Source organism: Schistocerca americana, chromosome 2 (assembly GCF_021461395.2).
Source record: "Schistocerca americana isolate TAMUIC-IGC-003095 chromosome 2, iqSchAmer2.1, whole genome shotgun sequence".
Lineage (NCBI taxonomy): Eukaryota > Metazoa > Arthropoda > Insecta > Orthoptera > Acrididae > Schistocerca > Schistocerca americana.
In genome coordinates this window covers 121848023-121860745 of record NC_060120.1, presented here as the reverse complement: position 1 = coordinate 121860745, position 12723 = coordinate 121848023, and the positions used below count along the sequence as shown (strand labels likewise).

At 37.6% G+C, this 12723-nt stretch overlaps 1 protein-coding gene across 1 annotated transcript in view; it reads right to left on the bottom strand.

Moving 5' to 3' along the window:
• LOC124593701 (mannose-P-dolichol utilization defect 1 protein homolog) overlaps nucleotides 1–10989 on the bottom strand; it is a 391941-nt gene extending 380952 nt beyond the window's left edge. The window contains exons 1-2 of the mRNA XM_047132006.1: nucleotides 10820–10989; nucleotides 10514–10579 (exon numbers count right to left, since the gene is read on the bottom strand). Of these exons, the coding sequence (XP_046987962.1) occupies nucleotides 10514–10579; nucleotides 10820–10907 (154 nt within the window). The 5' untranslated portion in view covers nucleotides 10908–10989. The remainder of the gene's footprint in view (nucleotides 1–10513; nucleotides 10580–10819) is intronic.
• Between the last annotated feature and the right edge of the window lie 1734 nt (nucleotides 10990–12723).

Genomic DNA, 12723 nt, shown 5'->3' with positions numbered 1-12723 from the left:
ACACAATAATTTCTCAAAGACAAAAAAGTACTTGCAGTACAGCAATTCTAATCATCTTTCTATTGTCATGTACCTTATTAATACAATGATCATTTTAGTTACAAGTAGACATGACAACTGACACTAAACGAATTCAGAGGGCACCACTAGGCTCATGAAAGGTTGGTTTAGCACTTGTAAAGAAGAGCACCAGAAATGCTTGGGGAACTTTTATGGGAATCCTTGGAAGAAAGACTATGTAGTTCTTGCGAAATCCTGTTGAGCGAATGTAGAATGTAGCAAACAAGATTGTAACACCAAGAACAAAGTGATCGGATTAACATAGGTATAAGATGGGGTGAAGTCTTTCACCACTGTTGTTCAATGTATAAAACGATGAAGCAATGACAGAAATAAAAGAAAATCTTAGAAGTTGAGTCAAAATCTGGGTTGAAAGGATGTCAATGATAAGATCTGCCCATGACACTGCAATCCTTAATCAAAGTGAAGAAGAATTACAGGACCCGTTGAACGAAATGAATAGTTTGCTGCATACAGAACATGAATTGAGTGTACACCAAAGAATGAAAAAGACAAGCAGAAGCAGCAAAAACGTTACTTGCAGTAAACTTAATATCAAAATTAGGGACCAGAAAGTAGACAAAGTGAAGGAATTCTGCTATCTTGGAAGAAGGGGGGGGGGGGGGGGGGACACATGATAGACGAAGCAAGGAGGGCAGACCAGCACAGGTAAAGAGGACATTCCAGGCCAAAAGAAGCCTTCTGGCATCAAACACCAGCCTCAATTTGAGGAAGTAATTACTAAGAATGTCCATTTCAACTACAGCATCGTATGATAGTGAATCATGGGCTGTGGAAAAACAAGAAAATAAGAGAATCCAAGCATCTGAGATTTGGTGCTATACAAAGATGTTGAAAATTATGTGCATTTATAAGATAAGGAATGAGAAGGTTCTCCACAGAACTGAAAAAGGAAGGAAAGAACAGAACGTATTGACACGAAGAAGAGTCAGGATGCTACGACGTATAAGACATCTGGGAACTATGCCTGTGATGCTAGGGGAGCTGTAGAGGGTAAAAACTGTAGGGAGATGGACAGCTGAACATATACAACACATAATTGAGCACAATGGGTGCAGGTGGTGCTATGAGCTGGGGCTGGCACAGGATAGGAATTCATGGTGGGCCACATCCAACTAGTCAGAGGTATGAGCAAAAAAAACTTTATTTGAACAAAACTGTGCTGGCATTACACCAATGCCATCATATAATATAAGAGAAATTATGACACACAGTCATTTTCCTCTCGCTCAATATATGAATGGAACAGGAAAGAAGATCAATAACAATGGTACAATGTACTCTCCACCACACACTGTACATCTGTTTGTGGAGTGGTTATGTAAATGTATCCCATCATACATCTACTTTTCATTGATAGAATACCATTAGTAATTCTCTGCTTTACCAAAAGCTATTACAAGGAAACAATGAAAAATTGAATCTTAGGTTCGATCAAAGAAAATGCATTATATGATTGTAGTCATAGAGAAGGGAAAATTACACAAATCTCTTCTATTGGACACAGACAGCTTTTGCAGAACAGGAGGTAGACTTGTAACTGATTTAGTAATTTTATCACCTAATGACAAGTAATTAATCCCTCTAGCATATGTCTGATGCAATTTGCCGGTTTGTAACTCAACACAACTGAAAATACAATAATAACTATAACAGTGACAGTACTCTTATAACACATTCTTGGAGGAATCTCAAGCATTCTTTAAGTCTCTGGACAAAAATACTTCATATTTCATAACTGGCCCATTTTCATTAAAATCTGTTGGATTAATCTAAGATAATTTGCACATACATTTTATGCAAATTGTTTACACAATTCTGATAATATATGGTTGCACAATGAGTTCTCTTGCACGAGATTAACTGCTACAACCTCCTTTTACAGTAATACGTACTGCAATCTTCTTTCCTATGGTAATGATGTAGCAGCTACGCAATCATCACAAAACAGAAATAATGTTCCCACGAATACGCACACTAGAACTGTATTCCATACCCAGTGCTGCCACATTGATTTTAAGTTTTGCATAGTAGCCCAAGTCACTTAGTGGGTTACTCCACACCAAGTGGTCTGGTGGTCCTCACCTTGTCACTTCAGACTCCGTATGTATGTGCCTACACAAGTTACAGATAATTCCACAAACTCTTTGCCCTCAATATGCAATCGTTCAGGATCCCCTTCAGTCAAGGTTATCAAATCTGCAATGAGGATGTATTGTTGTGGTAATGTCTTTCGTTGCATTGTTAAGCTATATACCCAAGAGTTGGTGCACTAGCTCAATAAATTTAACTGTGTAAAGTATGCCAGTTTTGAGAAAGTTGATACAGGTAATACCACAGGGACACTTACGTCATAAAGAAATTTAATTATAAGAAGAAATGTTCAAAATTCAAGTCTAATTATTGCCTAAGTAACTGTCACAGACATTTTTGCTTTTGGAAAACTATTAATTTCTTTGGGGGATCTGCAAATTTAGCTTTCATGAGTATATGGTTCTTGGCATAACCATTGATGAATTTTCACTAAAAAATTATTCCTCAATATTCTGGCAATTCTGAACTCTCACTTCTCAAAAGGGCCACCTGTAATAGTGTTTGAGTAACACTCGCTAAAACGAGCACTTTTTTTCCTGAAGTTCTTGTAATGTGGCGCCTACTTGAACTAAACTTCGTCTGAACAGGTCTCGAAAGACCCAATGATACCGACCGACCACCGTGTCATTCTCAGCCTATAAGGTATCACTGGAAGTGGATTTGGAGGGGCAAGAGGTCAGCACACCACTCTGCTGGCCGTTATCAGTTTCCATGACCAGAGCTGCTAATTCTCAATCAAGTAGCTCCTCAATTTGCCTCACAAAGGCTGAGTGCACCCCATCTGCCAACAGCATTTGACACACCGGACGGTCACGCATCCTAGTGCTAGCCAAGCTTGATGGCACTTAACTCTTGTGAATTGACGGGAACTGGTGTTACCACGGAAGTAAGGCCGTTGGCGTAATGTGGTGGCAACTAAGCATTTAATTTATAACATTACTTGCTCACTATTTGATTACTTGTACCTCTCTGGTATAATATTTAATGCAAGTCACTTCCAGCTGACAATGCAATCAGTATTGGAATATTCTGAAAGAATATAATTAATCCAATACCAAAGACACAAGGAACCAAGAAATGCAGTGGGCTCAGGACAATCGGCTTCACTTCACATGCAGCCCAAGTTATGTCACTTCCAGCTGACAATGCAATCAGTATTGGAATATTCTGAAAGAAGGAATCATAAAAACGGGGTACAAAGGTAGTACAATATGTATATGGTAAAAAAAAAAAAAAATCACAGGTTACAAAGAAAATGATTTCAAAGATGGAGAAGAGAAGGAAATTCATCAACAAGAACAATGAAGACGCAGGACAAGAAAGATTTACTGAAGGTTGAATAACAAACTAGGGAGAGAAACAGAGTAGGCTAGGAAAAAAAGATAAAAAGAGGAGTGTCACATAACTGATGAACTGGAGGGGAAGGGAAGATATGATTTACTGTACAAAAGAGTAAAGATTACAACATGGGCTCAAAACTGAGCAGAAAATGCTATTGTGGAAACTTGCATTGAAGATGAAATGCAGTGTACAAATATCATGAGGGTGCTCCCCTTGAATGGTAACATTATTTAAAAGATCTGTATGACACAGACCAAAGCTAACAACCCTGGAATTTGTATTCTTGAACAAAGTGGATGATGATGAGAAAGAACTGATAATCATAATTAAAGAAGTAAAGAGTGTAATAGCTGCAATGAAAAATAGGAAAGCAGTATGTACAGATACAATACAAGATGAATTATTTAAATGTTTGAACAAAGACAGAGCATGAGAAATATTCAGGTTATGTAACAAAATATACGACAATAGTCAATGGTCAGAGGACCTCCTGACAACAATAATTAATCCAATACCAAAGACACAAGGAACCAAGAAATGCAGTGGGCTCAGGACAATCGGCTTCACTTCACATGCAGCCCAAGTTATGTAAAGAATCATTAACAAAAGACTGGCAAAGGTAATGGAGGAGAATCTGGCTGAAAACCAATTTGGTTTTAGATGGAATACAGGCACAAGAGATGCAGTAAGACTTCTGCAAAATTTCTGAAGTGCATTGAAAAGGTAAGATACCTATACATTTGTTTTACAGGCCCAGAAAACATGTGGACTGGAATAAGCTTGCAATCATACCTTAGGAAATGAAGAGTGGCTGAAAAATCTGACAACTTCTAAACTCATTAAATTTAAATCAAAAAGTGTGCATGAAAGTGCAAGGAGAAAAATATAAACTGGATAGAACTTAGAAAAGAAATAAGGGGAGGACTGGAACAATCAATAAGGGGAGGACTGGAACAATCACATGGATAATGTTGTGAGGAAAGCAAAGTGTTTTATTGGCAAAACACTTACAAGATGTAAACGGTCTACTAAACAGACTGCTTACACTACACTTCTCTGTTCTCATCTAGAGTACAGCTGTGCAGTATGAGATCCGCATCAGATAGGATTAATGAATGACACTGAAAAACGTTCAAGAAGAGCACCTCGTTTTGTATTAGCGCGAAATAGGGGGGAGAGTGTCAGACATATGATATACAAACTGGGGTAGCAATCATTAAAACAAAGGCATTTTTTATTGCGGCAGGATCTTTTCATGAAATTTCAATCACCAACTTTCTCCTCCAAATTCAAAAATATTTTACTGGTGGCCACCTACATTGAGAGAAAGGCATTTTTTATTGCGGCAGGATCTTTTCATGAAATTTCAATCACCAACTTTCTCCTCCAAATTCAAAAATATTTTACTGGTGGCCACCTACATTGAGAGAAATGATCATTGTAATAAAATAAGAGAAATCAGAGACCACACAGAAAGATTTAAATGTTAGTTTTTCCCACATATTGTTCGTGAGCGGAGTGTTACAGAACGAGCTTGAAAGTGGTTCAATGAACTCTCTGGCAGGAATTCAATTGTAAGCTACAAACTAGCCATATGGTTGCAGAAGGCTGCTACACTTAGAAAACATGATTGACTACTGCCACTAGGTGATAAGAGGGGAGGATGAAGAATATGGTGGTTGATGTTAGCAGACGAGAGGCTCCTTCTAGCAACAGATGAAAAACACAGTTACGCAGTGTAGGGGATACGACTGATGCTAAAGGAAAGATATATGGAATGAAAATCAATACAATGAAAACAAAAGTACCGTAATGGCTCTAGGAGAGAGGCAAAATGGTAGAAATGATGCTGAATGGAAAAATATTAGAAAATGTGCAAAGCTTTAGGTACTTAGGAAACAGGACAGAAACTGACTGGAAGAGCAGCACAGAAATTAAATTCAGGAAGGCAACAACAAAAATGGCAAATTTTAAGAACAGAAGAATTATCTGCAGCAATACAGCCAACGATTTGAAGAAAAGACTAATAAAATGTTTTATAGTATGTCTTCCTGCGTGGTGCTGAAACATGGACATTGAGGAAGGAAAAAACAGGTTGGATGAATAAAATGCAAAATGAGGAGTACTGAGAAAAGTGAGAGGGTAAAGATACATAATGAATGTAATAAAAAGAAGGAAAAGAAACTGGACTGAACATATATTAAGAAAGAAGGAAGGGTTTATAAAAAAATAGCCTGGTGGAGTGTGTGGAAGGGAAGATATTTCAGATCCTGGATGATGTGATAGACAGCAGTACATACAGTAACTGTACTTTTACCACTTCACTTCATTAAGAACTACAATGTAAATAGACTGTTCGGCAACAAACTCATTACATATTTTTTAAACTGAGTTCAAAGAGATTGAGTACTAGCAGTGTCTGAATAAAAAAAACACAGTGCCAACATTTATCTTGACCAGTGTATGGCACGTGTTTTTTCTTCCTTCGTTAGTTTCAGGTTCCATGGATCATTTACACAATAAATCTTAATGATGTGCAATTAGTCATTTTATATTTACATCACAAATTATTTTGTAAATAATTCTTGATGATTTGCAAGTGTTCTCAGATATCACTTTGCTTTCTGGCACACATTTTATACCACAGTCTAAGTGTTCAAAAATTTTGGTTACAGCATTGTGCACCCCTTTTTGTGCTCAAGATAATCTTAATGTGGTGTAATGAATTCTAAAGAGCAACACAGTCACCACTTTTCAACAAACTAAATTAGCCTACTTCACTTGACACCAGTGGATATGTTTCCCTTGCAAATATAAATGACTTGTTTAATACCTAACACTCTAGTACCAATAAACTAGTGAGTTGTCTGGCAAAAGATTGCAAAACCTGGTAAAATATTATGTGAAGTAATTTACTTTGAACAGTAACTATATGCAAACATACTGTGGTATGTAAGTTAGAGTTTTTTGGGTTTCTGTGCCATTCAGTCATTTTTAAAGAGCCCATACGTGGCACTGACCCCAATCATTGGATCACAGAGTATGCAGAATAAACAGATGTTTATACTTGACATTTTTACAACACGCATTCTATGTATGTCAGCATTATGCAGGGAGATGTCCTTAATTGGTACCATCCACTGAAGTTTGTGATATGGCAAGTCATATATTTATTGCTAAACTACAATGTGATCCCCCCCCCCCTTTTAAAAAAAGAGCACATGAAGCATGACCTATCTGGAAGGACCAGAAGAAAATTGCAGGAGTATGTGATCTGACAGACTGTCCTCTCTATGAGGCAGGGTAAGGTGATGATCTACACTACATTAAACATAAAAATAGAGCTTTCTTTGTTTAGTAAGACACCTTTAATCATTCAATCACTACATACATCTTGGAGGAATCACTTACAGATATGCGAAAATAATTATCAAGTAATTTCAACCATTTTTAAAACCTGTGATACAATAACTTCATTTGTTGAACTACATAAAACCAGAGCTCCTCAGTGAAACAGTACGGTGAGGAGAGGCTACAGGTTTGTTCAATGTAGAGCAGAGTTTTACAGAAGTGCTCAACAATTTGACTTCGCAAAACCTCTATAAGAAATTCCTGATGTTTCACAAAAATGTATCCACAACATTTTAAGACCTCATTTTCTGTGAGACATAGGCTTATTCAAACACATTTGCCTCTTCGCAACTTTAACATTGTCATCAACTGAATTTTCAGCTTGATAAAAACATATAAAGCCTGCTCATATGTAGAGACAAAAGTATCATTTTAAATACTGGATCGACCAAAGCGTCCGATCCCACCCGTCGGCTTTGACTCGTGACGTAAGGCTGTTGTGGTGTGTGACGTCACAACGGCGCGGAATTTAGTTTGTGAGAGTGGCGTGTTTGTAGGTGTCGTTTTGATGCGATCGGTGGTGCTCTCTGGTGGTGTGTTAGGTTATGTTTTTGGTTTAGTTTGCGAGTGTGGCGTTGTGTGTGAATTTTGGTAAATTGCTTTTTTTATGTCTTTGGTAGGTATGGATATGACTGACAGGGTCAACAGTTTTCGGTAGTCGGCTATGATGGGGGACAGTACGTTGTCTCTAATAAAATTTCTTCAACTATTCAGATTTTTGGATGAAGTCGTGTAGTGTTCAGTATGTCACGGAGAAATGAGGCTTACTTAAAGTTCCGGCGTCTCGGACCAGGGATGGGTGTATGTGGAGATGTCGTAATGATAACAGGTCAAGGGAAGTGTTCGATCCCAATGTGTGGCTGTGAATGTTGGTATTGGTATCGGGAAATGTTTTTGAGCTATATAGGTCAAGGGAAGTGTTAGGTCCTAATTTATGGGATCGGGAGCTGCTGTTGAGCTATATAGGTCAAGGGAAGTGCCCGATTCCAGGTGATGTGTCTAGTGGTATTTGGGGAGTTTTGCGATTTCGGTTTCTTTCGTTATTTTGCGTGGTTTTGTATGGAGGTGGGTGTCTAAATTTGTTTATATTTAGTTTGTCCCCACCCAAAAACCCCCTATTTCCTGCGCTTGTCCCGTTAGTGTCATTAGGCTTCTTGTGGAATGTGTGTGTGTGTGTGTTTGTTTTTCGATGTATTTTCATCCTCATAATGTGTACGTAACGACTTTATATGCGCCATATTGGAATCGTGGTTTATGGTCGTTTCCGCCATATTTGTGACGTCATGGGTCAAAGCAGACGGGCGGGATCGGACGCTTCCGTATTTCCTAAATACCTACTAATAATATTCCAGAGTGATATATAATGAAACAAATGTGTAACAAGACGGTAAGGTAAAGGGAACAGTTAGGTTAGTTCCAGGGATTCGGAGAAAATGCATGACACTAGTTAAGGGAACTAAATACCATCTACTAATACACTGGAACCAATTGTAAATCACTACTTCAGCATTCTGGAAATATATCACACGGACCTCACTCAATAATGTGATGGTGGGATTCAGAAGAGAAAGGCAACGCAGATAATGAGGCAGAGAAATAATGGCATTGACAGGAGCACATTTGTAGTCTTTCTTGAATTACTTTACTACTTTCATTCTCCACATGTCATTGGAAGATGAAAGGAAGTAGCTAATATTGGTACAAAGTAAAACAGGCCTATCCTCTACTACACACTTTATAGTTGCTTGCAGAGTAGCCTATATATACTGATGTATATGTAAGCTGTTATCCTCAGTACTAGCCACGGTTGGAATGAGAACACTTACTAAGTTATTACAATAGAAAAGCACTCATTGCAGTGGATGTGTGTTCTAAGCAATATGCAAGTCAGTTTAAACCAGAAAAAAAAGTGAATGACCAAGGTTCTCTGCCATTCATACATTTACACATGGCCACCTGATACCTCACTATAAGGACGGTAAAAGTTACATATTGGATCCCCCTTGCATTTTTCAATTTGGCACAGATGTGAACATTAGGCTTCGCTAGCAGTCAGTAGGTTACCACAACCCAGGATTTTCTGCTTTTACATTTGCTGGCTTTGCCAGCTCACAACCAAATTGTCACCTTCCAATCTAAACTAGACTTCAGGCTGCATTATAGCTCAAGCCTAACCACAACCAAGATTTTGATGGGGTCTAATGCATAAACAATTTTACGACCATAAAAAATACATTTTCTGTATGAGGATTATCTGAAGAGCAAATTACCTTTCACACAGAATTTAAGTGACCATTAGAGAAGAGATTTGTGGTAAAAGTACAGACCATATTGTAGAACCTTGCTGCTTCAAGTAGGCCCTAATTAAATAATAAAAGAGAAAAATTCTTCCATAAATGATAAGAGCACAGCAACCAGTGTCCTTTTTTGCAGGTTTCACTTGGCAAATCCAGATTTCAGCTAGTGTCTAGCTATTATCAACGCACTATTGTCTATTCTCAATGCATGTCAGTCCCCTGTTGTTTGGGTGTCAGTCACAATTCTTCAAATACTACTGTCAGACAGTCACATTAGTATTCAAAGAACTGTGATGACACCCAAACGACAGGGAACTGATATGCATTGAGACTAGAAAATAGTGCACTGTTAATAGCTAGGCACGGACACTGATTGCTGTGCTCTATCATTTATAAATTAGATTTCAGTCACTGAGTGCACCTACATTCGTAATGGAAGGTAACCTGCTGAGAAAAATCTGTCGACTAAATTCTATACATTTAGTGCATGATACATTGCCCTGGTCGCATATCCTGTTTCGCCATGAACTGTTTAGAGTATTTTCGACTCCAAAACTCTCAATAATTTCATGTAGGCTATCAATCTGATCTCCATTGCTGGAAAATAAAACTTTCCGTTTGTAAGCAAATATAGTCAATGTCTTGGCACATACCTCACCCAAAATTAACACAGCACACATGTTATGAAAATGATACCACTTCCAGTGAACATGACCACTGTACAAAGTTTCATATTTAATTTGAGCTCAGCAATCGACTAGCAACTGTATAAGGCAGTGAATCTTGTGAAACTTTCAAAGCAGTCACTGACAGGATTACATCTAGTTTAAATCTTTTCTTCAAAATATTATGTGCTTGGCAGTAAAGAACTGGTGGGGTGTCATCACTGTATGAACAGTGTCAAACCATGACAGAGTGTAACAACATAAGCACAGCTTTGCATGCACAAAGCATCTGTAATGTGAAAAAATACAGAATACATGGGATTGTAGATATTAAAATGAACTTCTCAGTCAAGTAATACTGAGGGTCTTCACGGGCACTTTCATGACAAGAAATCTGTATTTCGCACGTCCCACATACGTGGCAAAGCCGTAAGGAGCTCCAACAAAACACGTTAATTACAGTGTAATACATAAAACACGGTAAGAATATGTAGGCCTAATCCCACAGTGCTCAAACGGTAAAGTGTACGGTTTCCAGATACCGGTGTCACAACTTCATCCAGGCAAGCGGCTGACTATTCGACAACAGCACAACACGATAAGTATGAAGAAAATTAATCATACCCATAACTGATCCAGCGATTATGACCAACCCGAGGGCTTTGCTTATTGTTGCCTTCAAGCATGGTACTGAAAACAATAATAATGCACTCAGTATAACACATCATAAAACAACAACAAAATTGACAAAACCATAATACCGAAAAAAGTGATTCTAATATGACCATCTGTAAGCAACGACAACTTGAGGTTTACATCTCAACGTACACTTCATACAATCGTACAGAAACCTTTAAGTTTAAACAATGTCCAGTAACAATTAATGCAAATGTCTTGTAGGACTTTTCATGTTAACAAAATGATACCTACCATGAAAAAAATTGAAATTTACAAAATACTCGTCGAAACATTCTGGCGTCAGGAAAAGTAAAATAATTTTCTTAATTAAGCCTTCCATGCTGACGCTCAGCTGCAAGCAGAAACAAAATTCAACTGGACTATCTGCGCGGTAAGCAGTTCATATATACTTTGATTAGATCTCCAGCGCTGACTTGTCACAAACCCGAACTACGTACGTCGTACTGACACGCGCTTGTTAACTTTGCGTATTGAGAATGACGTGGTCGTAAACGGAGGAGTAGCGCACATGTAACACAGAACTGCGAGTACAATTATTATCATGCAATTGGTCGTTATCTCTTTAGAAACCTGTTAGAGATGGCAACCTTTATATGACTTTTGTTTAAGAATAGAACACGTGTGTCATGTAGCGGGGGATATGCTGTTGACAAACCATCACTTGTGTCGTAAACATCAGTTCGTCATCATTCATGAACCACAGTTTGTGAGCCCAGATACTGGAAATATATCCTGTCATTTCATTCTAATATTTTGAGCTGCAGAATTCTTTGCTTATTCTGTGACAGCGGCACACTGGAAGTAGTTACAGAATGTGATGAAGAAAAGACGAAAAGCCAACGACCCTATTTTGCATACAGATTGTAATAACATAAAAACGTGCATGTAGTTACGTGCTCCGCAGTGTTTCAGAAACGCTTAAGAACCTCAATAATTTGGTTGCTCATATGGTCACATTTCATGTGGATATGTTATTGTAAAAGCATTCTGCCTTTTAAGTGACGTTTCGCCACCGTCAGTGGGTTCCTTTAATTTTGTTAGTAGCACATGTTTATATATGTATGTCCGTCGCCTGCAGCAAAGCTGATAATTTGGTACAATTTAGCATTGCAAATTCTGTGGTTTCTACGCTGACATCACGTAAAAGGCTTTCGAAACACTCGACTGCTCCATTCTATAACATATTATATACAAATAACAACTATAACAAAATATTAACTGTCCAGCAGACGAAAGACAGCTACGATAACAATAACGTACTACTAAAAAAAATTAAGAAACTGCTGATTTTGAAATGTCAGTGAAAGGTGTGTGTGTTTGTGTGCGTGTGTGTTACATTCTTTTGAATGACAGTTTCGAGAATAACTGATCTGTAACTAAGAATTTTATGTTTGAAATATCTACATACACACACAGACAAAGTATAAAGTAAAAAATATGCACATTTGTTACAATTAATTCAAGTTTGCGTACAGCTTATGTACTGTTGCCTCAGAATATATAACTAACACCTGATTTTATTTCATGGTGGCGTAGCATCAGAACTTGGATCACATACTGAAATCGGACATGAATTAATCTGTTCGGAATTCTGCTATTTGTTTTGAGGTTTGATATATGATTACGTTGGCCCATTTCTCTTTTTGCCAAATGTTAATGGGGACAGTAACCTTCATTGCCTTAGTAAACTCCAGTACTAAGGCTAAAATGACAATAATAGGAATTATAGGGCGCTGAAAAAAAATTACTCAGCAGTAAATGCTACACAATGATAAAAAAGTCTGATAAGTAACTTACAGTTTGAAAACCAAAAGATTGTTATAGGTGAGAGTTATGAACCTATCAGATCCTAAACATAGAATTACATAGACTGTAGTAATATTCTGTTATATTTTTCCAAAGTTCTAGATACTGGATGAAGTGCTTATTCTTATTACTGTAAAGAGCCATTATTGACATGTACATTATCTTTTTGTCACTTGTTATTGAAACAACAAAACCAATATGAAGGACAAGTTGCAATAAAAATAGACTTGTTTGTGTGTTACTTGTTACACAGCTGTAGAAATGGCAAATACTGATGATATGGAAACCTACTTTTTTGAGGGAAAAAAGCTAGAAGTAAATAAGACCTG